The following is a 21,367-nucleotide window of genomic DNA, read 5'->3' as shown; positions in this document are numbered from 1 at the left end:
TGGACTGAAGGGTTTATATTTTAGATAATTTCTATCACTGGGAAAGATTTTTTTTTAATGCCCCTCTGATGCTGAATTAAAAATAGAATAATGACACATTGCATGGAACACAGATTCTATATTTGTCTTTGAAGCATTTCCCCAGCACACTAAAAAACAACATTTATTACCTACCAGAGCGCAATCACGTCCTCCAGAGATCCTGCAAAGTCCTGGAGACCATCAGGAAAATCAAAGATTGTCCCAAGCAGAGGTCCAAACCTGCATCTTGAAGTGGCTTTTCAAGGTGGATGAACCAGCCTAGAAAACATCAGAGAAGGATTTATAACAAACATAGAACTCTTGCATTTAAAAATATAAAATAAATTGTACTGCATGGTGTTTTCTGAAAAGAGCAGGAGCTGAGGGGGTTCCCAGCCTGCTCCAGAGCTGGACCCATCCCTGTCCTCACCCTGTGACAAACAAAGCCACGAGAGGGTGCCCGTTGTGTGAGCCCTGCTGTGCCCAGGCTGCTGCTTTCTGCTCCCAAGCACCCGAGCAAACTCCAGCAGGGCACCAAAGGGTTTCCTTTGTGACACAATTCACTTTAATCCTGGATAATGTCAGGGATCCTGTAGGATCTTTTGTTTTCTGCCTGGCCCTAGAAGCAAAGGTGACATGCAGAAAACTCCCCAAGCGCATTTGTGTTGCCAAGGGCTGCACCAACAAATCCCTGCACATAGGCAAAAATCAGAATTTTACCTCACTGGGACAAAAAGGGACAGAATAACTTTATTTCTTTATTTCTCCCCTATTTTCTACTGAGCAAGCCAGGAGCTCTGCAGTCCTCTACCATACAGGGAGAGCACATGCAGCAGGGAGCACAAAGCAGGAATGTTTTATTTGTCACTGCTCAGGCATGGTTGGAAAATCCCCAGCAGGGAGTGTTTACGCTGCCAGTGTTTGCACCTCTGTCTCCAGGCGATGGAGTGAACCCTCCCCTCTTCCCTCAACCTGCACCCAGCAGCTCCCAAAGCTCCAGCAAGGAGAGCATCAGTCAGCCCAGCAGGCTGCACACCCATGGGCACAGCTCAGACCCCAAACAAAACCCAACCTGTGCTCCAGAAGCAGACAAGCAGCCCTTTCCCTGGAATTCTCTATATATAGCTTTGGAGAATTAGCGTCCTTTGCAGCAGGAAGGGCAATTTTTAGAACAAAACATCACATATCTACTTATATGTGGATCAGTTCTTATTATTTATTTTATTCCAGCCATCCTCAGGGACGGATCCTGTAACCAGTTTAGCAGCAGCAAAATCATTATTCAACAATCTGACAGCAGAAAAGGGAATAGCACAGCTGGCAACCTCCCTCCCTGTGACCCATGAGAGTGGAACAGAAATACAGCACAGCCCAGTTAGCTGAACTTTTTCCCACTCTTTTTCCAAATTCCATGATTCCTTCCAATGTATTTGCTGCAGAGGTAAAAGCACTGCAAGCTTGGGATGAACAAAGGGAAATGGTTCTGGCACTCAGCAGATTCATTCTTGTCCTAATGGATGAAGGTTTTCATCCAGAGGATTCCAAAATAGCAGAATTATTTTCTCTGCAATGATGGAGTCCCTGACTTCAGTGTTGGAGATGTGAACAGCAACAAAACCAACACTGCCAGCTGGGGATGGCTCTGCTGCCCAGTGAAATACAGACATGGTTCTCTTTGCCCAGAAAATCTAAATTTTCCAAGGATTCTGAGGAAAGAGAGCAACAAACTCCATGGACATTTTCCTCTCTGTGTGTTCAACTTTTGACAAACATCCTCACAGACCAGAAATGCTGTAACACCCCGCATACCACAAATCTCAGCTGAAAAAAAAAAAGAAAATATTATGGCAAAAGAGGAAGCAAGAAAAACCCCTTTGCACTCAGATTTAGTGAGAGTTCTGTTCCACCCCCAAGGCAGCCACAGCCACATTTTCTGAGACTTTGCCTGCTGCTGTCTAGCCCCAAGTTTGGGGTTTTTTGTGCTGCAGAAGCAGAAGTGAGGTTGCAAAGTGCAAGTTTTCTTTTCAAATTATTTTTTTCTCCCATTGTAATTTTTCTTTTAATCCCAGAGCAAGAAATGAAATTTCTTGAGTACAGCAAAGCCCAAAAAGTGAGAGGCAGCCCCAGGAGGAGTCCAGCTGCAAACTCCACCAGCTGCAGCCCTTCAGCCCCAGCCCTGGGCAGCTCCTGGGACTTAGAGAAAGCATCTGCTCTTTGTCCCAGCCCCGCGGCTGTCACATTTCAAAGGCTCCCTCTGCGAGCTCCAGAGGCAATGGAAAATATGCTCAGTTGCAAGTGGGGTCACAGGGAGATGGAGAGGGAGGAACCAGCTCGTGGATCCAGCTCCCAGTGCTGGCTCCAGCTTCAGAGCAGCCTTTGGAAAAACAGGGGGGGAAACTCACCAAAGTGTGCAAAGCATCTGAAGAACAAGGAAGGTTTGATTCCATCTCTGCTCCTGAGGAAAATAGGGAATTAGGAACAGAGCAGAGATGGGGGGTTTTTTTAGGAAAATTGCAGAGAACTCAGAGCCTTCCACAGAGGGAGCAAGGAGCAGGCAGAGTGTGCTGGGGTAAAGGAGGGGTTTGGGTGCCCAAGGTTCATCTCTCACCTGCCAAGAGCTGAGGAACTCTGACCAAAGCACACCCAGAGGGTTTGGACAGCCTTGGAGCTGCACTGGGAGCTGTTGGTGCCTCCCCATGGCGGGGCTGGGCCCCCAGAGCCTCTGTGCTTCAGGCAGAGCAGGGAAACTGCAGCTGCTCCTCCACTGCCACTTGTGAGAGGTTTTATTGTTTAGTCAGAGCCCTGCAAAACCTCCCCTGTGCACAGAAAATTCTCAGTGGGGTTTACCTGCCAGGGAGAGAGGGAGAGGACAGCTCACCTGTGGAGAAGTTCTTGTGTTAATGACTGAAGGGTTTCCTGACAAAACATCTGTTAAGAGTGGACCCCAAAATTCTCTGGGGCCTCTGAACCACCATCCTTCATCCATGAGTGCTGGGCTGGGGTGGGACTGGGAAGCTCTGGGGATGCCAAAGCCCTGCCTCACAGCAGAACATTCCTGGTGCAGATCAAAAGACAAATGAGCACTGCCAAGCTTTAAAAGAGAAGCAGGTCCAAGGAAGGGCAGAAGAGGAAGGTGATGCTGAAAGCTGTCAGTGCCCACAGCCTCCCCAAACCACCAGCAAGGTTATTTATTGAGAGTCCAGCCAGGGATGGCAGATCTGATCCTGCCTTTCTTTACAATCCCCAAGTGCCCCTGCCACAGCAAAGCACCCAGCACAGCAATAGATTTATCATAGTCCTGATGAGCACCTTGCCAGATCTTGGGAACACTTAGGACAAAGCCATAGATGGAAAAAGCAGCTGAAGGCTTCACAAAGCAAGAAAACAACAGAAGGTGGAGCAAGAAAAGTCAGTTCCCACTCAGAGTCCCAGAGCAGTGAGGCTGGAGGGGGCATTGCCCAGCACAGGGGGAAGAACCCATTGAAGTGCAGGGAATGAGTTTTAAAACAAAATTTTGCTGCCTTCCACATGCATGCAGTGAGGATTAAGGTGATGGTGTCCAAAAGGAAAACCTCCAAGGCTCACTCAGAGTGGAACTGAGACATCTCAGGTTGCATGGTTTATCTCACTGAAGGGAAGGTGAGATAAACCTTTCCTGGGATTCTCACCAACATTCCCCTGGATAGGGAGGGCCATCCAGGGCAGCCCCAGCTGCTCCAGGCTCAGATGTGGCTGCACAAACTGACAGGAGGCTGTGAAAAACAAGAGTTAACTCCCACAGCAGCAATCAGGAATCTGATAAGAACCTACAGTCCACACCGATAACACCTCCTCTCCCTTGCTGAGAAAGGCAAAGCTCTAAAAGTGCATCCAAAAATGAACATTTTTTCAGTTAAGTACACTTGCTGTATTGTTTACAGAAATTTTACATGTTATTACTGTTGAACAGGGTGAAAAGTGAGACAGCTCATTGTTATCTCTTTTCCCACAGAGTTTACAGCAGGCTGCAAGTCACAAAAAGGAACAAAGTCCTTGCAGACATTTGCAGCAAGACAGGATGGCCAACATGAGTAAGAGGAAGCAAAAACCACACACAAATGTTGGCCCATCAGTCTCTCAGGGGCCACGAGCAGGATTCTGCTGCTGTTTATTACAGAGACAAAGCAACCCATGAAAAACACAAGTCCCAGAAATCCACCAGTGAAGTTTCAGGTCCAGGAAATCCACACCACTTCCACAATCCACTTCACTTTTCTTTTAGGCAAAGAATTTCACTCTGCAAGTGTGAAATGGGGATCCTGATGTGAATTAACCACAGAGCCCTGCAGGTGCTGCACAGGGTGAGGGTTTGTCCACTCACATCTCACGCCAGCAGAGAGACAACTCCACCCTCTGCAGCTTTTAGGAGTCTACAACAGTTTTTATTCCAAAGCACTTCAGTGCAGTCTCTTGTGACAGGAGAACAGGCTGGGCCATCCTCAGCCAGGTGATTCCTTGGGCACTATCCATGAGCATCGTCCATGGGCATTATCCATGAGCATCATCCACTTTATTTCATGAGCATTATCCCTGCACAGGTCAGAGAGCTCTGCCTCTCCCACTGCCCCAGCAGTTCACTCCCACACTGGATCTTTAGGAATAATAATAAGAAAGTGTCAGGCAGAGAAAAGTCGAGTAAAAACAGTTTCTTCAGAGGAAATGAATCATTAAAGTGCATGACAACACTGAAAGCCACAGGCTGAGCCACAATCCTCCACGAAAAAATGCACTTTGCTGCTGACAGTGCCTTCAGCTCTCCCAGCAGCTCCTCTGGAGATGGAGGCAGATTCAGGGGAGCTGTCAGAGCTCTCTGGGCTGTCTGTGCAGAGGAACCATCTCTGTGCCAGGGGCCTGGGGCTGCAGCAGGGCCAGCTCCTCGGGGGCAGCTGCTCGGGGTGGTTTCTGGGCTGGTCTCCAGGTGTCTGCAGCAGGGACACAGAGCAGCCCCTCGTCAGCAGGAAGCTGACAAAGGGACCCAGCTTTAGAAGGGTGAAGGCTCAGGGAACACCCAACACACACAGAGAATCCCCTAAGCACTGCAACCCCCCCAGTTCTGGCAAACTGGCACCCAGGGGGAATCTACTACAAATCCACTGGAGCTCCTGGCCAGGCTCTGCCAGGCTGAACAAGATTTTTCTAACAGGGAAACAGCTCTGTTTTCCACAGCTCTGATTTCTAACAGGGAAACAGCTCTGATTTCCACAGAGCTCCTTCCCAGCTCTACCAAGGGAAGCACACAAAGATCTCAGGCAGAATCTGACACCATTGCCAGAGTTAATGTCCAGATTCAGGCTCTGAAAGCCCTGCCCTGTGATTTTAACATCTGCAGGATTAATGAGCCTGAATTTTACCTTTCCTAGGAAAAGCATCACATATTTGGGCTACTGAGCCAAAAACAAGAGCAGCCCTTGCTTTTCCTCAGCAGCATTTCCTGCCCATTTCTCCCAGAGCTGAATAGGAATGGCATCTCCTTCAGCCTCAGTTTGTTCCCAAACTCTGGCCAGCCCCAGACCTACACTAAATCTTTATTTTCTCTGTTTCAAGTCAGCCTGCCTGGAATGCCAAAGACACAACATCATGCCAAGAGCAGTTTGCTGAGCAGGAAGCTGAAAGGGAACTGCAGACCTTTCCTCATGATTAAATTTACCTTCTGGATTTAGCTCTGAATCATTGGTGCTCCCAGGTTCTTCCTTCAGAACTCCCACATCCTTTGCCCAATCTGTCCATTTAATTTCCTCTACTCTGGAGAGACAAAATGACACAAGACACTGATGCCTGGAATGCAGCATCTCAAGGCAAATCTCCTTTTTCTGCAGCCTCCCAGCCCAGCTCACCCTGCCAACACCACCCTGATGGTCTGCCTGCAGCAGCAGCACCTTACAGAGCTTTTTTATTTGAGCAAAGATCTTCCATAATCAAAGCTCCATGAGGTAAATTATCTTTTCCCCCTGCATATTGTCCACTGGTCTGGTTGGTTTAAAATTCTCCAGCTCAGGGAATGTTCTTAATACAAAGGTGGCAATGCTGGAGGAACAATTAATTCTCAGACATCTAGCTTGGCAATCACCAAAAAATTTGGATGTAGCTGAAATTCCCTGTGCTGCCCCAGGGTGTGACCCCACTGGAGCTGCAGTGTGAGGGGGGAATGGTGACTCTGCCTTACCTGAAGCACCACCTCTCATCCTTCTTATTGAGCCCCACGGACATGAAGCAGCCAGATCTCCTCTTCCCCCCCTGGCGCCACAGCCAGGCCTTCTCTATCTCCAGGATGGCAATTGCCCTCTGAGAGAACAAAATGCACAAAATCAGAGAGAAACCAGGGCACAGAGCCCAACCCAGCCTTTCCCCACTCAGAAACTCCTTGGGCTTGGAGAACCCCCAGGGAAACCAACCCCAAAATGCTCCTGGAGTACTGCCCCAGGTTACCCCTGCAGAGAGCTGTAAATACACCCAAAAATGCACCTAAAATTCAGCTGTAAATACACCTAAAAATGCGCTCCCAGGGTGACAACTTTATACAAAAGGCACAATAATAGCTGAGCTTTGGACAGACATGTGGCATTCATATTTTCTGGGAAAAAATCCCTTAACCCAGGCTTTTTCTCCTGGGAAGCTGAGAAGCCTAAGAGAAGAAGGAAAACAATAATTATCTCATTTGCTTCTCCTGTGCTTTGCTCCTTTGGGATGTGTTTGGAGATTGTTTACCCACAGGTGATTGTTTAATTAGATTCTGCTGTGAATTATTTTGACTTATTGGCCAATTAGGGTCAAGCTATGTCAGGGCTCTGGAAAGACTCACGAGTTTTCATTATTATCTTATTTATTTATTCATTATTTCATATTATCATTATATTAGCCTTCTGTAAGTATCCTTTCTGTATTCTTTGGTATGGTTTAGTTTAGTATTCCATATCATAGTACAGTTTAGTATTCTATATTCAGTATTATATATTTAGCTTTAGTTAATATGTGTTTTCCTGTGGCTGCAAGGAGTTCCCAGCTGGGAAACCAGGGTGGGGACACATCCCAGGCTCCCTGGCTGTGGCTGTGAGGAGGGTGAGGGAAGGGGATGAAGGGTTCTCCTCAGGACTTGCAGCAGGGTAAGAGCTGGCAGAGGTACCAAGGCAGCACCAATTTCATGTCTCTGTGTTACCAAAGAAGTAAATGCTGTTCTGTGAGGAAGGCAGTGGCACCTGTGACTCTGGGCCTCACCTGCAGGGTTTTTGGGGCCTCTCTGAGCTGGGTTTTTTGGGGCCTCTCTGAGCTGGTTTTTTTGGGCCTCTCTGAGCTGGGTTTTTGGGGCCTCTCTGAGCTGGGTTTTGGGGCCTCTCTGAACTGGGTTTTGGGGCCTCTCTGAGCAGGGTTTGGGCCTCTCTGAGCTGGGTTTTTGGGGCCTCTCTGAGCTGGGTTTTGGGGCCTCACCTGCAGCTTCCAGACGCTCTTGCTGTAGCCAGAAATGTCCGTGACGGTCTCGCTCATGAGGGCGATCAGCATGTTGAGCAGCAGGATGTAGGTGAGGATCACAAAGAGCAGCAGCAGCAGCATGACAAAGTACCTGAACCTGGCGTGCTCCTGGAAGTCCAGGTCGCCCATGCCGATGGTGATCTTGAAGAGCTCCAGGGAGACGCTGAGCAGCCCCCCGTACATGGCGTGGCTGCCCGAGCTCTCCAGGGGAGCCAGGGACTTGTTGTGGGACACCGAGGGGGCATCGCCCATCAGCGTCACCAGGGCTGGGGGAAAACACAACCTGAGCCCTCAGGGAAGGGATTTGTGCAGCCCAGCCCACACAGATCACCCACAGAGGGCTCACCTGCAGCAAAGCCAAAGAGGAAGATCATGTAGACCAGGAGGAAACGCAGCAGGTCCCTCATGATGGTCTGAAACACAAACCAGGGGAAGCGCTGGGATTTATCTCACATGAAATCACCAGGATGATCTCACACATCACAAACCAGCCCTCAGGAACTCTGACAGCAAGGTTTCCACCTTTTATCCAGTGTAAAAAGCTGCTAATGTGTGCTAAATTACTTCTACAGGTAAATAATATCACTGGCGGGTTAATCTGACAGTGCTATGAACTTCTTTGTTGCTTTGTTAGTATGAACAAATAAATATCCTATTAGCTCCCACTATGGCTGTTTCCAAATTGTTTCAACATATCCCCCTCTCCTTTCCACCTCCATTTGCTTTACACAAATGGTGACCAGAATTCTTCCTTGGCACCTCCTTTCACCCCTGCTCTGCCTTTCCAGTCCCAGGTTCCTCTGTGGATCTGGAAACACCTCTCAGGCTGAGCTGAGCAGCTCCAGGGAGCCCAAATTGGTTTTCAGTGGTGTTTGGAGCTGGATTTTGGCACACAGGTGTCAGCTGCTGCCACCTGGGATGTTCAGCAGTGCCAAACGAGTGATTTGCTGCAGCTGCAGATGAAGACACTGACCCAGCCTCATTCTGCAGCACCTGTGCTTCCAAGGACACCAATCCCAGCTAATTCCTTTTTGCATGTGCTAATTTTACTGTGACCACTGCAAACACTGCAGGCAAAGTAACTGAAATTTTGCAGGTAGGCAGAGCAATGAAGCAAAATGACTGTTGTTTTTAATAGGTGTTAATAGCTGTATTGATCCCTATCTACTTCCCCTTCATTCCAAACTCCATGATTAAATGCTCTCTTTCATCCTCTGATGAAATCCTCCTGTAGGATGAACAGTTGCCTCTAGGCATCCTCTAAACACAATTTGTTCCAATACCAGTGTTTCTGTCAACTCTCTGTTCATTTACCAACTGCACAAAAAACGAAATTTCAAGATGTGTTTTTTTGGTTCCTGAGGACCAATTCTCATTACTCAGGAACCAAAAAACACATCTTGAAATTTTGGTGGCAACACCAGCCCAGAGCCTCTCCCTGCAGGGTTTTTTGGGCAGCTCTGACCTTCTGGATCATGACGAATTCTCGTTACTCAGGAACCAAAAAAAAAGACATCTTGAATTTTTTGTGGCAACACCAGCCCAGAGCCTCTCCCTGCAGGGCTTTTTTTGATACCTGCTGGATCTGCAGGGTTTTTTGGATACCTTCTGGATCATGACGCTGTAGATGCCGGTGCGCTGGAAGCCGCGGGTGTAGTAGAGGGTGTTCACCCAGCCCAGCAGCAGGGAGAACACCATCACTGCCACGTAGTTCTCTGAGCTGGCTCCATACAGCACTGCTGACAGCAGCAGGGAGAAGGCCTGGATGAAGCTGGAAGGGAAAGAAAAATCTGAATTGGCAGTGGCTCATCTCAGCAAAAATGGCCCTTGCAGATTTGCTCTGCAATGAAAGATGTTTGGGGAGGCTGAGAGGAGCACACAGAGCCCACCCAGCAACAAAACCAGGCTCAGGACAAGAGGCAGCAGCAGGGGTGCAAAGAGAGGGGAAGAGAATCTGCTTTTCCTGCTCTGTGGCAGTGCTGGGGCAGCTCAGTGCACAAAGCAGCAGCTCCAGGCTGTGGCAGAGCCCAGGACTCACATGAGGATCTCGATGCAGCTGTCAGAGCACATGGTCTTCAGGGACTGGCGCCTCCTCCTCAGGTACAGGCTCTGGGGAGCAAAATCAATGCAGCATTCATCAGAGCCAGGCCATGTGAGGGAGGCAGCCCTGCCCTGCCCTGCCCCAGGCAAGGCTCTGCTCCATGTGCTCCTCCTTTCATCTCCAAGATCCCCAGTTTCATCCCTCTCAGATGATAAAAGGCCCTCATTTATAAAGGGCAAAGATAAACAAGGGCTGAATCATGCCTCAGCCCAATGCCTTTATTAATAGCCTGCATTAAATGCCAGGGATGCATTTTAATGCCATAAATCACAGAAGTCTCTCAGAATTATTTGCTGTTGTGGAACTGTGATCCCCCTTGCCCAGCAACCTGGCTTGTGCTGCCCCTGCCACTGCCAGGTCACAGTGAGGGTCCCAGAGCAGGATTCCCTCCTGCACATCCTGGTGTCAGGAGAACAGATCCTGATGCTCCATGCTGTTCCTTTTTTCCCCCTGTTTTACCATGGAACCAGACAAGAGATCCCCCTACCTGAGCAAAGATCAGATAAATGCCTCCCAACAGGATAATGATCAGTCCAGAGACCCACAGGAAGCCTCCAGCTGTGAACTCCACTGGGAAGGAAGGCTGCAAGACAAAACCAGAACCACCCAAAGCAGTGGAGACGGGCAGGGACAGTGATGCCAACCACCCACTACTTTTAAATCTGCTCCATCCATCCAGACAAAAAGGCTGGACCTACCTTTACCCTCAAGGGCTGATAGTATGCAATGGCTGTGAAGATGATCATGAATGACAGGTAGCAGGCAAAGCTGAAGTAGAACCTCTTGGAAGCAAAGGTTTCCCATTTTTGCTGAAGCAGTTTGTTCAGCGGCTCCAAAACCACCATCTTGTACCGGTTCTGTGGGGAAAGAGGGAACCAAAGTGCACCTGTGTGGCCCCAGGAATGGGAATTCTCCCGGGGATGGTCTTTTTAAAGGGTGGAGCTGTGTGGATTCAACTGGGGAGTCATTAAGGGGTTATTCAGTGTGAAAGATAACAAATATTGCATAGAAGTCACTTCATCGAAGTGTTTGAATAGACCAAGGCTTAAGACAGCCAAAGGATCAAAATTTCTCTCAAATTATGGATGGTCAGAGCCATGCCAAGCAGCCTCCAAACAACAAAATCTGCAAACATCTCCACTAATCACTCCTTCTTCAGAGAAACCATCACCAGAAAGCCCACCTGAACTTGAAATGCCACAATTTCAAATTAATGCCACCATAAATACCCCGCTGGCTCCCCACTGTGAAAAAGGAGAGGAAAAGCCTGTCCTGGAGCTGAGTGAGAGGCTCACCGGGGTGTCACTGCTGTAGGCCAGGATCTCCAGCACAGAGTTCTCCTCGAAGCTGTCCAGGGAGGACAGGTCGTAGAGGGACACGTGGATGGGGCCGTAGGTCCACTCGGTGAACTTGCGGGACAGGTGCCGGTACGGGGGCTCCTGGATCTCCCTCTGGATGATGTGCCTGAAGATCTGACACAAACACAACCCTGTTCCTGTGCTGCAGCTGCAGGAGGACACCCAGAGCAGCACAGATGGGGCTGGGGATCATCCAGCAGCTGGGTCTGGCTAAAAGCAGGGAAACAACCAAATCTGTTTGGTTGTTTTGGAGCAGGGACAGGGCAGGGACAGCAGGGACAGGGCAGGGACAGCAGGGACAGCTGAGGCTCTGCAGGACACAGCTGGGTGGCTCAGAGGTGCCCTCCTTTGTGGTCACCTGTGGCATTGTCCCTGCCAGCAGCATCAGCACAGGTTGGGTGCGAGAAGCTCCAACCCCAAACCTCACTGGACACCAACCAAAGGTGCAAATCCCACCATCCCTGCTCCTCACCAACCAAAGGTGCAAATCCCACCATCCCTGCTCCTCACCAACCAAAGGTGCAAATCCCACCATCCCTGCTCCTCAGCACCCCTCTGGCTGTCCCCACCTCCACTTTGCCTGTCTTGGCAGCAAGCTGCAGGGGATTCAAGCCATCATAGTTGACAATCTCCTCCAGTTTGCAGGTGGGGTCCAGCTTGACGCCCGCCTTGAGGATCTCCACGTAGGTGCTGCTGACAAACTTGGTGTTCTCCTCGGTGTCATCTGCAATCATCACCAGGGCGTGCAGCACCGTGTTGCCCTGGGTGTCCTGCTCCTGCAGCCTGGCCTTCTGGTGGGGGTTGTTCAGAAGATAATCCACCACGTCCAGCTGGTTGGTGCAGGCAGCCAAGGAGAGGGGGAGCTCACCTGAGGAGATCAGGACACAGCATTTGGAGGGAAAGCAGGAAGGAGTGAAAGAGGATCAAAGAAAGGGGGGAAAGCAATCCTGGAAAAATATGTTAAATATATAAAAATAGAAAATTTATTAAAATGTATAAAATATGTTAAATATATAAAAATATATAAAAATAGAAAATTTATTAAAATGTATAAAATATATTAAAATAATGTATAAAAATATATTAAAGTAATATATAGAAATATATAAACATATATTGAAATATAAAATATATTAAAATTTATTACTTATTATATATTAAAATATAGAATATAAAATATAAAAATGTAAATCTGTTAAGTACATAAATATATTAAAATATGTTAAAATTATATATTAAAATAATATATTAAGTATATTAAAATATAAAATATATATAAATATAGAAATAAATTTTAAATTTATAAAATTGTATTAAAACATATTAAAATAATGTATAAAATATATTAGATAATATATTAAATATATTAAAATAATATATTAAATATATTAAAATAATATATTAAATATGTTTAAAATCTACAAAAATATCCCCGTGTTTTATCACTAAAACACAGAACAGGTTCTGCCTCAGTGTCTCTGGATTCTGAAAGGGTTTTACAATAAACAATTACTCTGTTTCTGGGGCAACTGAAACACTTTCCTACATCTCAAACTGATCTCTCAAATGTGAACCAGCCAAGTATTGCTGTCTGAAGCCACTCAGACAGGATTAAACACATAAACCCAAGGATGATGGAAATGCACAGCGAACACCCCAGATATGAAAGGAATCTGCTTTTTAAATAAGTCAAGGGCTTGATTAAAGGGCACTGAAGATGGCACCAGAGGGGCGAACCCATCCAGAATTAGTGGCATCACACACAGCGTGGCAATAAAACCCCCAAAGGAACATGTTCCACAGTGACTCACCAAAATAAAAGTAAACTCCTTCTTTCTTCTTCCTGAAGAACTCCCCGTGGGCCCTGGCGTGGACATCGGCTCCGTTCTCCACCAGCAGCTTCACCATCTCCAGGCTCCTTTTCTCGATGGCGATGTGCAGGGCAGTCTGGCCTGGGGCACAGCAACCCTGTCACCGTGCCACCCCAGGGGACAGCAGGGATGGCACAGCCTCAGGGTGGGCAGGGCTGAGAGCTTTCCATGATCCTCAAACCATCAGGAATTCAATACCAGGGCAGGCAATTCCCCCTGCCTGGCACTGAGGTCCCAAACAGCCAAACAAACTCATTCAACAAGCACAGACCACTTCACTTTTACAAGTGCTTTTTATACTTTCCCAAGTAAATAATCTCTCTTCTTGGGTTATTAAAAGCATGTATCATTTCTGTTTTACAGACCAAGGAGGGTATAACTCAAGGCTGGAGGAGATGCAGCAGCAGAATCAGAAATAAAGGGTGAATGTGCTGTGTATGACACACAGAGCCTGGGGCTGCAGGAGCTCCTGGTCCCCTCTTTTCCCTTTTCCTGCTCATGTCACAGGAATCCTTCCTTACCTCTGTAGAAACAGTCAGAGCAGGACACGTTGACAAGGGGCCTGGGGTTCTGTGTCTTTTGGTCGATTTCCAGCAAGACTGGGATGGTGTCATTCCTCCCATTTTTCAAGTTCAGCAGGGCTTTCATTAAGCAGGTCTTCCCAGTCTTTGCATCTGGCAGGGAGAGAGGATTGAATGGGCTGTGGGTGTGCTTTGCACACAGCTGTGGTGCTTGATTCAGAGATCAAATACAATCTCCATTTTCAAGGCTTTTATCAGTATTTTTAGCAGTCCTAAGGCAAAAACCTTAGGATTTATTCAATTAATGGCATTCTCTGTGGTGGTGTTTGTTTCCCAGGATGAGGGAAGAGGTGAGAATCTTGACTCCATTTTTCAGAAGGCTGATTTATTATTTTATGATATATATCATGTTAAAAGAAAATGATATATTAAAACGATACTAAAGAAAGAGAAAGGATTTCATCAGGAGGTTAGAAAGGAATGATAATAAAATCTTGTGACTGACCAGAGACAGCTGGACTTTGACTGGTCATTAATTAAAACCAATCACATGAGACCAACCAAAGATGCACCTGTTGCATTCCACAGCAGCAGATAATTATTTTTTTACATTTTCTTTCTGATTCTTCTCAGGAGAAAAATCTTAGCAAAAGGATTTTTCATAAAATACGTCAGCGACTATTTTCCACCTTGGGGTGAATACGAGGAAAACAAAAGAAGACAGAGGGCAGAGAGAAAGCAAAGGGAAAGCAAAGAACCAGGAGCTCATTCCCTGTGAATAAACCATCCCAGGAGCGGGGATTTACCTGTGTACTCGGAGTTGGTGAGGAATTTGGAGTTCCTCCTTAAATACTCCAGCAGCCCCTCCAGAGCCTGCGGGCTGCCCCTGACCACGGCGCTGAACAGCCGCTCCCTGTCAAAGCGATTCGGGTCCTTCTGGCTGCGGGACAGAGGCGGCCAACAGTCAGGGATTCGGGGGGAAAACGCCAAGTATTGGTTTAAATTTTTTAAAAAATTTAAAATAGCTTAATAGCAATAAAATAGTTATAAATATAGTAATGGAATTAGAGTGATAAAAGTTTGGATAATTGGGATTTAGCACAATACAAGGCAATAAAAACAGAGTTATGGATGGCTTTTCCGGGCAAAATAAACCCAAAAAAAGGACCCATGTTAACAGAGGATTAACTTTTAAAAACAATAGCTTGTTGCATATCTAATACACTTCATACATGATGCATAAATTCTATTTAAACAAAGAATTCTGTCTGGTCAGTGTCAGCTTCTTAATTTTGACAGCATCTTCAGGGCTGAAGAAAGTTGGAAGAAGTGTATAATTTTATATAATTTAAATACAACTATAATATAATTATAATATAATAATTAAATATAATTTTAATATAATAAAGGAATTATTATTATTATTATTATCTTTCTCTGAAATATTTAGGAGTCCTGTGGCTGCTATCGAGTGTGAATACTTAATTCCTTTTTTTAAAAAAGTATCCCACATACATAGTTACTATTTTAACATTTTGTTATAACCTAAAACTATATTGAATACACTACTTTAAAAAAAATTAATACAGCATAACTTTCTAACGTAACACATATAATATTACTTTTAATATTTGCTAAAAGCCAATTATAAATTACACATTTTTCACAGGAAGGTCTGGAGAGCAGGGACAGGAAAGTGCCACAAGCTCCAGTGGGACAGTGGAAGGAAGGAGGGGGATGGATGATATTTTGTTGGGGGGAGAAAAAAACCCACATAAATGTTTTATTTTTGAGTCAAGGGAAAAATAGAGACAGTTATTTCCCAGAATTCTGCTAAGTGGCTGCTCTTTCCATCAGCTGGAGCTGTTCCCAGAGCCAGGCTGATGTGCAGCCTTGGCAGGAACCCAGAGCAGAGAGAGGAGCCCAGGACCAGGGTCAGGCCCATCCCTGGGGGGATTTATTTTATATTTAGTGGGATTTAGTATGGATTCTTTCAGTGCAGACTTGGGAAAATCCATAGGGTCAGTGTGGATCACCTGGATCAACCCAAATTGATTAAACACCTCCCAGTTACTCACTTGCTGACGAGTCCTGGCCGATAATTCAGATTAATCTTGATTTTAGGGGCAAAGTCACTGCTCTCCTTCTGGTAAGGTGTCTCCAAGGGCTGTGGCTCTCCTTTCCTCCCAGGCCCTGACCTTTCCTCCTTTTTGCTCGGGGCAGGTTTCTCCTCCTGGGGGCTGTCATCTGTTTCCAGCAGCCCTATGAGCCTGTTCCTCTGAGCTGGGCCTGGCTGCCCATTTGTGAATTTATCCATTGCCAGGAGAGATGGTCCTGCAGGTCACAAAGAGCTTCCCTGTGGGGCACTAAACCTGCAAGGGATGGGGACAATTAACACAATTTCTTCACCAACCCCAAAGGTGTTTGGACTCAAAGAGATTCCCAGGTTGACCATGGGTCCCTTGAGAGGGAGATTTGGTAAAACTCTGCATGGAGGAGGAGGATTTGAATAAAGGATCAGGGTCCCAAGTGGGGTTGCAGTGGAGGAGAGGTTTAGGAGCAGTTCATGAGGCACAGGCAACTCGTGTGCAGCACATCTGAGCCCCCTGTGTGGGATGACCTCACCTGTTGGCAGCAGCACAGGCTCCTGACATAAAAGGCAAGGAAAGGAGTGTGAGATCGTGGTTCTTGTCTCAGTGCAGCCAGCACAGGCACAGGCTGCTCACCAAGTGGCCAGAAAGATAAAGGTTCACTGGGGGCCCTCCTTGGAACAGGGATGGGTTTGCCCACAGTCCCTGCTGGGGAGGTTTACAGGGAAAAACACCTGCACAAAGTGCCTGGCATTTTATCCTTGATGGGCAAAATGATCTCCTGGATATTTGGAGCTGCTGGTTGTCCATGTGAGGATGGAATTGGAGCTCCCAGCTGCAAGGCAAGCACATTCCCAGCCCTGGGAGCTGCACAAGCACAGCTCTGCCCAGGAGCACCAGCAGAGCCCCCAGCCAGCCCCTCTCTCATCTGAAGAGGATATTCTGCTTTGAAGAGTCAAACAGAGTTTCCTGAGCTGTTTTGGCTCTTTGGGGACATCTCTCCACATCCTGTGGGCACAGCTCAGACCACACCCAGGGCACAGAGCCCAGGTCAGCGTCTCACAGGGTTTGAGAGGCAGAAATTGAACATCCACAGGCACCCACCTGCAGCAGAGCTCAGCTCAGCAGCTCCTCCTCATTGCCAGGCACTCCCTCAAAGGGTTAACAGGTCTGCTCTGAGGAGAAATCTCCCTTGCTACAGCCTGACTCCATAGCCTGCACCAGCAAAGAGGTAAATGGACACAGCATCAGCATTTAGGCTGTGAAAAAACACAGATCTGGGCAGAAAACAGCCAGCAAACATCCTCATGCAGCTCATAGCAAGAAACCCCAGGGCTGGTTTGGAGTCAAACCCTGGTGATAATGCAGACACTCCGTTTAGTCTGGCTCTAGTGACAAACATTCCTCTGCACACACCCTTTAATCCTCTCAGCCCTGCTTCCCTCCCCAAACACTTACTGGTGCATCTGCCGAATCCTTTAGGAGGAAATTTGCACTTCCAAAACAGTTTGCTCGTGCTTTTCTGTCTTCCTCTCCCCAAAAATCATTCCTCAGCTGCAGTTTCCATCCCTTCACAGCGCTCAGGAGAGTTATTTACTGCCAGTCTTGCACAGACAGAGCCTCTGGGTTAAAACCAAGAGCAAAATGGTCCCATAAACCAGGACCCTGAGAGGGATCCCCCCTCTCTGTGCATCCCTGGGGGCTCTCCCTGCTCCCCAGCTCCACTGGCACTTGCCAAGAGCTGAGTTCTTGCTCCTGAGCCTCCCCAAGCCCTGCTGTCAGAAGAGCTCAGCACTTACCAGAAGTTGCTGCAAGCTCCACCCAAAGCTGATCTGATCCCCACGGGTCCTTCAGAGGGGAAAAACCTCCCAGCAGAAACCGAGTCAGGCACCAAGAGGTGTCAATTGGCATCAAGGCAGACCCAAAATTATTCCCATCCATGGGTGAGAAGCCGTGCAGGGAAGCCCATGCTCATCTGGCAGAGGCACAGCGTGGAGCTCCGGGCTGGTCCATGAGGGAATCCAGGGATCCTGAGGGAAGGAGCAGCCCCAGAAGAACCCTGAGGGAAGGAGCAGCCCCAGAACCACCCTGTGGTTCACCCAACGTGTGGCTTTTTGCAGAGTGAAGGAGGCTTGCACAGGAAATGACTGGCTGGGTTTCTCACTGAAGGGGAGAGCCAATGAGTGCAGTGCTCTTATATGGGAAAGCTGCTGCCTACTGCAAATTCAGAATGTTTAACCCCTGCATGCACAGAGCCTCGGCCTCCCCCTGAGCCCCCCAAAGCTGCCCAGGAGCAGAAGTGCCTGGAACAGCTGGGTCGAGCTTGGTGTGGGAAGGCAGCTGTGCAGAGCCCCAGGGACATGGACTGATGTGCCACCAGGCAGTGCCAGCTGCTGCTCAGGGCTCAGGGCAGTGCCCAGAGCAGCCCCAGGCTCTCAGGGCACTGCTCACTCCCTCTGCTCCAGGGCCTGGGTGTGCTCCAGAGGAGAAAAGACCAACAGAGGCTTCCCCTGAGAGCAGGGATGAGGAGTTGGGCTTGATGATCCTTGGAGTTCCCTTCCAACTTAGAATATTCTGTGAAATCTAAGTGGATGTCCCCCCAGCCCACTTTATTTGCTCTGACACTAAAATGAGTTCAGCTCACACTTTTGGGTTTAATTCCTTTTGGGCTCCTTCTCCAGCTGTCCTGGGAGGGATCCCCGCCCTGGAGCCAAGGATGAGCTCAGCCCTCAGGAGAGCACCAGGACAGCTCTGCCTGCACAGCTGCTGCCACATCCTGCAGGGACGGAGGGAATGAGCTGGGAAAGGAATCCCGGCCAGCTGGGAGCTCACCCAGGCAAACAGAGCCAGGGGGACACAGAGCAGCCAGGAGAAACGCAGCAATTTAACTCCACCTCTTGTTTTCTGAGGCTTTTGTGGGAATCCCACAATTGCTAATTTTACCCATGAAATGTGTCTGGGTTTCTCCTGACAGGAGAGGCACGTCCTGTGGAAATCTGGGAAGGGAGAAATCAAACCTCCAAGTGAAATTTCAAGTCAAGTGTTATTAATTCAAATTATATAATATTATAATTTTTTTCATTAATAATAAATATAATAAAATGTATTAATAGATAATCTTTATAATATATATTAATATAATATTTATATAATATATACTATATATAAATATAATTGTATATAATATATAATTATATATTAAAATATAATATTAACAATATCATACACTAATCAATATACTGATATATATTAAAATTTATATATTATATAATTTATTCTATTATATCTATTAATATATAATAGATATAATTATAGATAATATGTTATATATTATAAAATATAATATACTGTATGCTTTATTATATATTATGTATCATATAATATCTAATATATACTATATTATATACAATATAGTATATATTATATGCAAATATAATACATAATATATACGTATTATATATATTATATATATAGTATATATATATACTGTAATATATAGTATATATTGTATATTATATATATAATATATATTATATATTATATAGTATATATAATAAATATTAATATATATTAATATATAATATTTAAAATATCTTATCTATATTATAATTATAGATGAGTAAATCACAGCAGAAAAAGCAATGACTGAAACCTGCTTAAGCTAAAGGAAGCATGAGGATCATGGTAGTGGTTGGAAAAGATGCAAACAAAAATATTTCCTGAAATATATATTCTGTGTTCACTAAAGTTTCCATTTTTACCAAATACTGAAAAACATAATAGTCCCGTGACTGATACCATGTTTTCAGTATGCTGTAAATAGAAGTTCAAAGTCACTTGTAATTTAGTTACAGGATTCATCTGTGGCCACACAGGTGTAGCAGCTCAAAATCATCTTCACAGGAGGAGGAAAACCTGCAATTACAACATGCAAGGGTGGAGAATAAAAATACAACAGGACAGCCAGCAAAAGAAAACATAATTTCTTTTAAAGTTGTATTTTCACACCTGGGAAAGCATCAAGTATTTTTGCAAGGCCCATTTTATTTTTCCGTGTAACTGTTATGTAAAAGCCACACTGAAATGATGAATGTGAGCAGCTCCATTTCTTAGTTACAGATGGAAATGAGTACCTCGGCCAGTGCCCAATCTGAACATAAATATTCCTAAATGTAATCCCTTGTCAGAACTTGTCTGATAGCCCAGGGAACCCAATTAATCACACAAGAGCATTTTTGGAACTGCAAGCTCCACACCATAACATTTACAGCCCCAATCTATATTCTGTGAGGGGCCCATCCAGCTCTCATCCCTAAAATGGAAATTTCTTTCTACTTGATGTATCCCATTCTGTAGGATCAGAGCCTGCAGGAATGCTCTGCTGACAATCAAAGCAGCAGAGGAAAATCCAGATGGAAAAATCCGGTTTGTGGAGGAACAGTGACATCCTGTGGCCACCGAGGAGCCGAATTCCTGCTGCTTTTCAAACAGCCAAATTGGGCAAAATCTTAAAAAACACCCCTGGCTACTGTGGGCAAGGCTGCAGAAATACTGAGGGAATTATTCCAATATTCCCAATCCTATAGGATTATGTTGTGGGGCAGCTGAGAAAGGAGAAAACCCCAAATGTACCCAAACCCAGTATAATGGGTTATTTAATTTCTCTTTTTATAGGTATAAGTAATTTTTTTAAAGCACAAAAGACAAAACCCCAAAATCTTGGCTGGTTTTTGTTTTTTGTCTTTTTGGGGTTTTAATTTTTTTTAAAGGGAGAACAGACTAGAAATTACCTTAAGCAATAAGAAAAAACCTCAAAGGCCAGTCCTAAAACTCAGATTACAGCTGGATTAAAAGATGTTACCAGAATTTGTTGTAAATATGGGAGCATTAAGATAATTCTAATAGCATAGAGATTCTGGCTAAAACATATTGAATTATTATTTTAGTTATGAATAGATGTCTCTAAGCAAACTTTGGAGGTACCACCATTCTGTAGGAGTAAAAAAAAAAAAAAAAAAAAGTATTTAAATAATGTCATTTGTATTGCCTGGCACCTTACTTTGCTTTATGCTAATAACTTTGGTGTAAACACTGCATATTATACAAATTCATATTCACATTTCCTTGTGATTCATATCCATTTTCTTAATTTACTTAAATTGCAGGGATTCTTTTCTTATTAATGAAGAAATCTTTGCAGTCATTTCCTGCAGCACCCCAGGTACCAGAGGGGGCCACAGTTCAACACCAGCTTGGCTCAGGCCAAAAACCAGAGCAGAGGGACTTGGAAATGGGGCAACTGAGAGGCATTTAAAAAACTCTTATTCTAAGTCTCATTTAGAAGGGTGAGACAATACAGATGTTACATGCTATACAAACCTTTCATCAAATTTTAAAATAATTTTCTACAATTCTATTTCCCACAGAATGTCAGCTTATTCGGTGCCCACCCCAAACCCCAGCAGGAAAATCACTTTATTCATGTTTATTCAGTGCTTTATTCCTGTGGGGCTGTGAACTGCTCAGGGACTCCAGGCAGGGCTGAAAACGCCCAGGCCAGGAATGGCTGGGGCTGGAAGGGACATTTGGAGGTCACCCTGAGGTGGCTGCCACAAATTATTTCCCTTATGGCCTTTCAGTCCCTCACAGGAAATGCCTGCACAGCCTCTCTGGGCACCCTGCCAGGGGGTTAAACTGCAAAAATCAAAAAAGCAATTACAAGGAAATTCAAACTAAGAGAAGTCTCCTGTGGCAGAGACAGTAAATGTTTATTTAACTTTGTATTTCTGCTAGCTCAGCAGGCAGAAAAGCAAGCCCAGCTCCTAAAAATAAAAGAAAAAAATCTAATAATGGATGTTACCCTCAAACCCACACTGAACCTGCAGTGTGCAGTTCTCTATGA

The 21,367-nt window shown here is 45.8% G+C and overlaps 1 protein-coding gene across 3 annotated transcripts; it reads right to left on the bottom strand.

The window, feature by feature from the left end:
* Window positions 1-1,245: 1,245 nt before the first annotated feature.
* On the bottom strand, window positions 1,246-19,172 carry LOC135455849 (transient receptor potential cation channel subfamily V member 2-like). 3 transcript variants are annotated; one of them, XM_064729360.1, is made up of 20 exons: window positions 19,118-19,172; window positions 18,409-18,461; window positions 17,265-17,495; window positions 16,924-17,087; window positions 16,570-16,680; window positions 15,454-15,747; window positions 14,182-14,315; window positions 13,376-13,528; window positions 12,795-12,935; window positions 11,553-11,851; window positions 10,921-11,097; window positions 10,324-10,482; window positions 10,113-10,208; window positions 9,563-9,633; window positions 9,130-9,295; window positions 7,871-7,937; window positions 7,483-7,790; window positions 6,224-6,342; window positions 5,708-5,802; window positions 1,246-4,982 (listed from the first exon to the last, which is right to left on the bottom strand). In XM_064729360.1, exons 6-20 carry the CDS (start codon window positions 15,690-15,692, stop codon window positions 4,861-4,863), a joined length of 2,346 nt encoding a protein of 781 aa, XP_064585430.1. In that variant the 5' UTR covers window positions 15,693-15,747; window positions 16,570-16,680; window positions 16,924-17,087; window positions 17,265-17,495; window positions 18,409-18,461; window positions 19,118-19,172; the 3' UTR covers window positions 1,246-4,860. The 3 variants fall into 3 exon arrangements, with proteins under 3 accessions (XP_064585430.1, XP_064585432.1, XP_064585431.1); XM_064729362.1 differs by lacking the exons at window positions 18,409-18,461; window positions 19,118-19,172 and having other exon boundaries at window positions 1,246-5,022; window positions 17,265-17,613; XM_064729361.1 differs by lacking the exons at window positions 16,924-17,087; window positions 18,409-18,461; window positions 19,118-19,172 and having other exon boundaries at window positions 17,265-17,613.
* Between the last annotated feature and the right edge of the window lie 2,195 nt (window positions 19,173-21,367).

The sequence above is a fragment of the Zonotrichia leucophrys genome, chromosome 19 (assembly GCF_028769735.1).
Source record: "Zonotrichia leucophrys gambelii isolate GWCS_2022_RI chromosome 19, RI_Zleu_2.0, whole genome shotgun sequence".
NCBI lineage: Eukaryota > Metazoa > Chordata > Aves > Passeriformes > Passerellidae > Zonotrichia > Zonotrichia leucophrys.
The sequence above is the reverse complement of the archived record's forward strand: the minus strand, read 5'-3'. Positions and strand labels throughout refer to the sequence as shown.

Excerpts from the sequence above, each read along its gene's own strand:
- LOC135455849 (XM_064729360.1), bottom strand. The coding sequence starts at position 15,692 with ATGGATAAATTCACAAATGGGCAGCCAGGCCCAGCTCAGAGGAACAGG. Across the intron at positions 7,791-7,870 it reads CCTCTTTGGCTTTGCTGCAG|CCCTGGTGACGCTGATGGGC; the intron begins GTGAGCCCTCTG and ends GTTTTCCCCCAG. Across the intron at positions 6,343-7,482 it reads AGAGCGTCTGGAAGCTGCAG|AGGGCAATTGCCATCCTGGA; the intron begins GTGAGGCCCCAA and ends TTGTTCTCTCAG.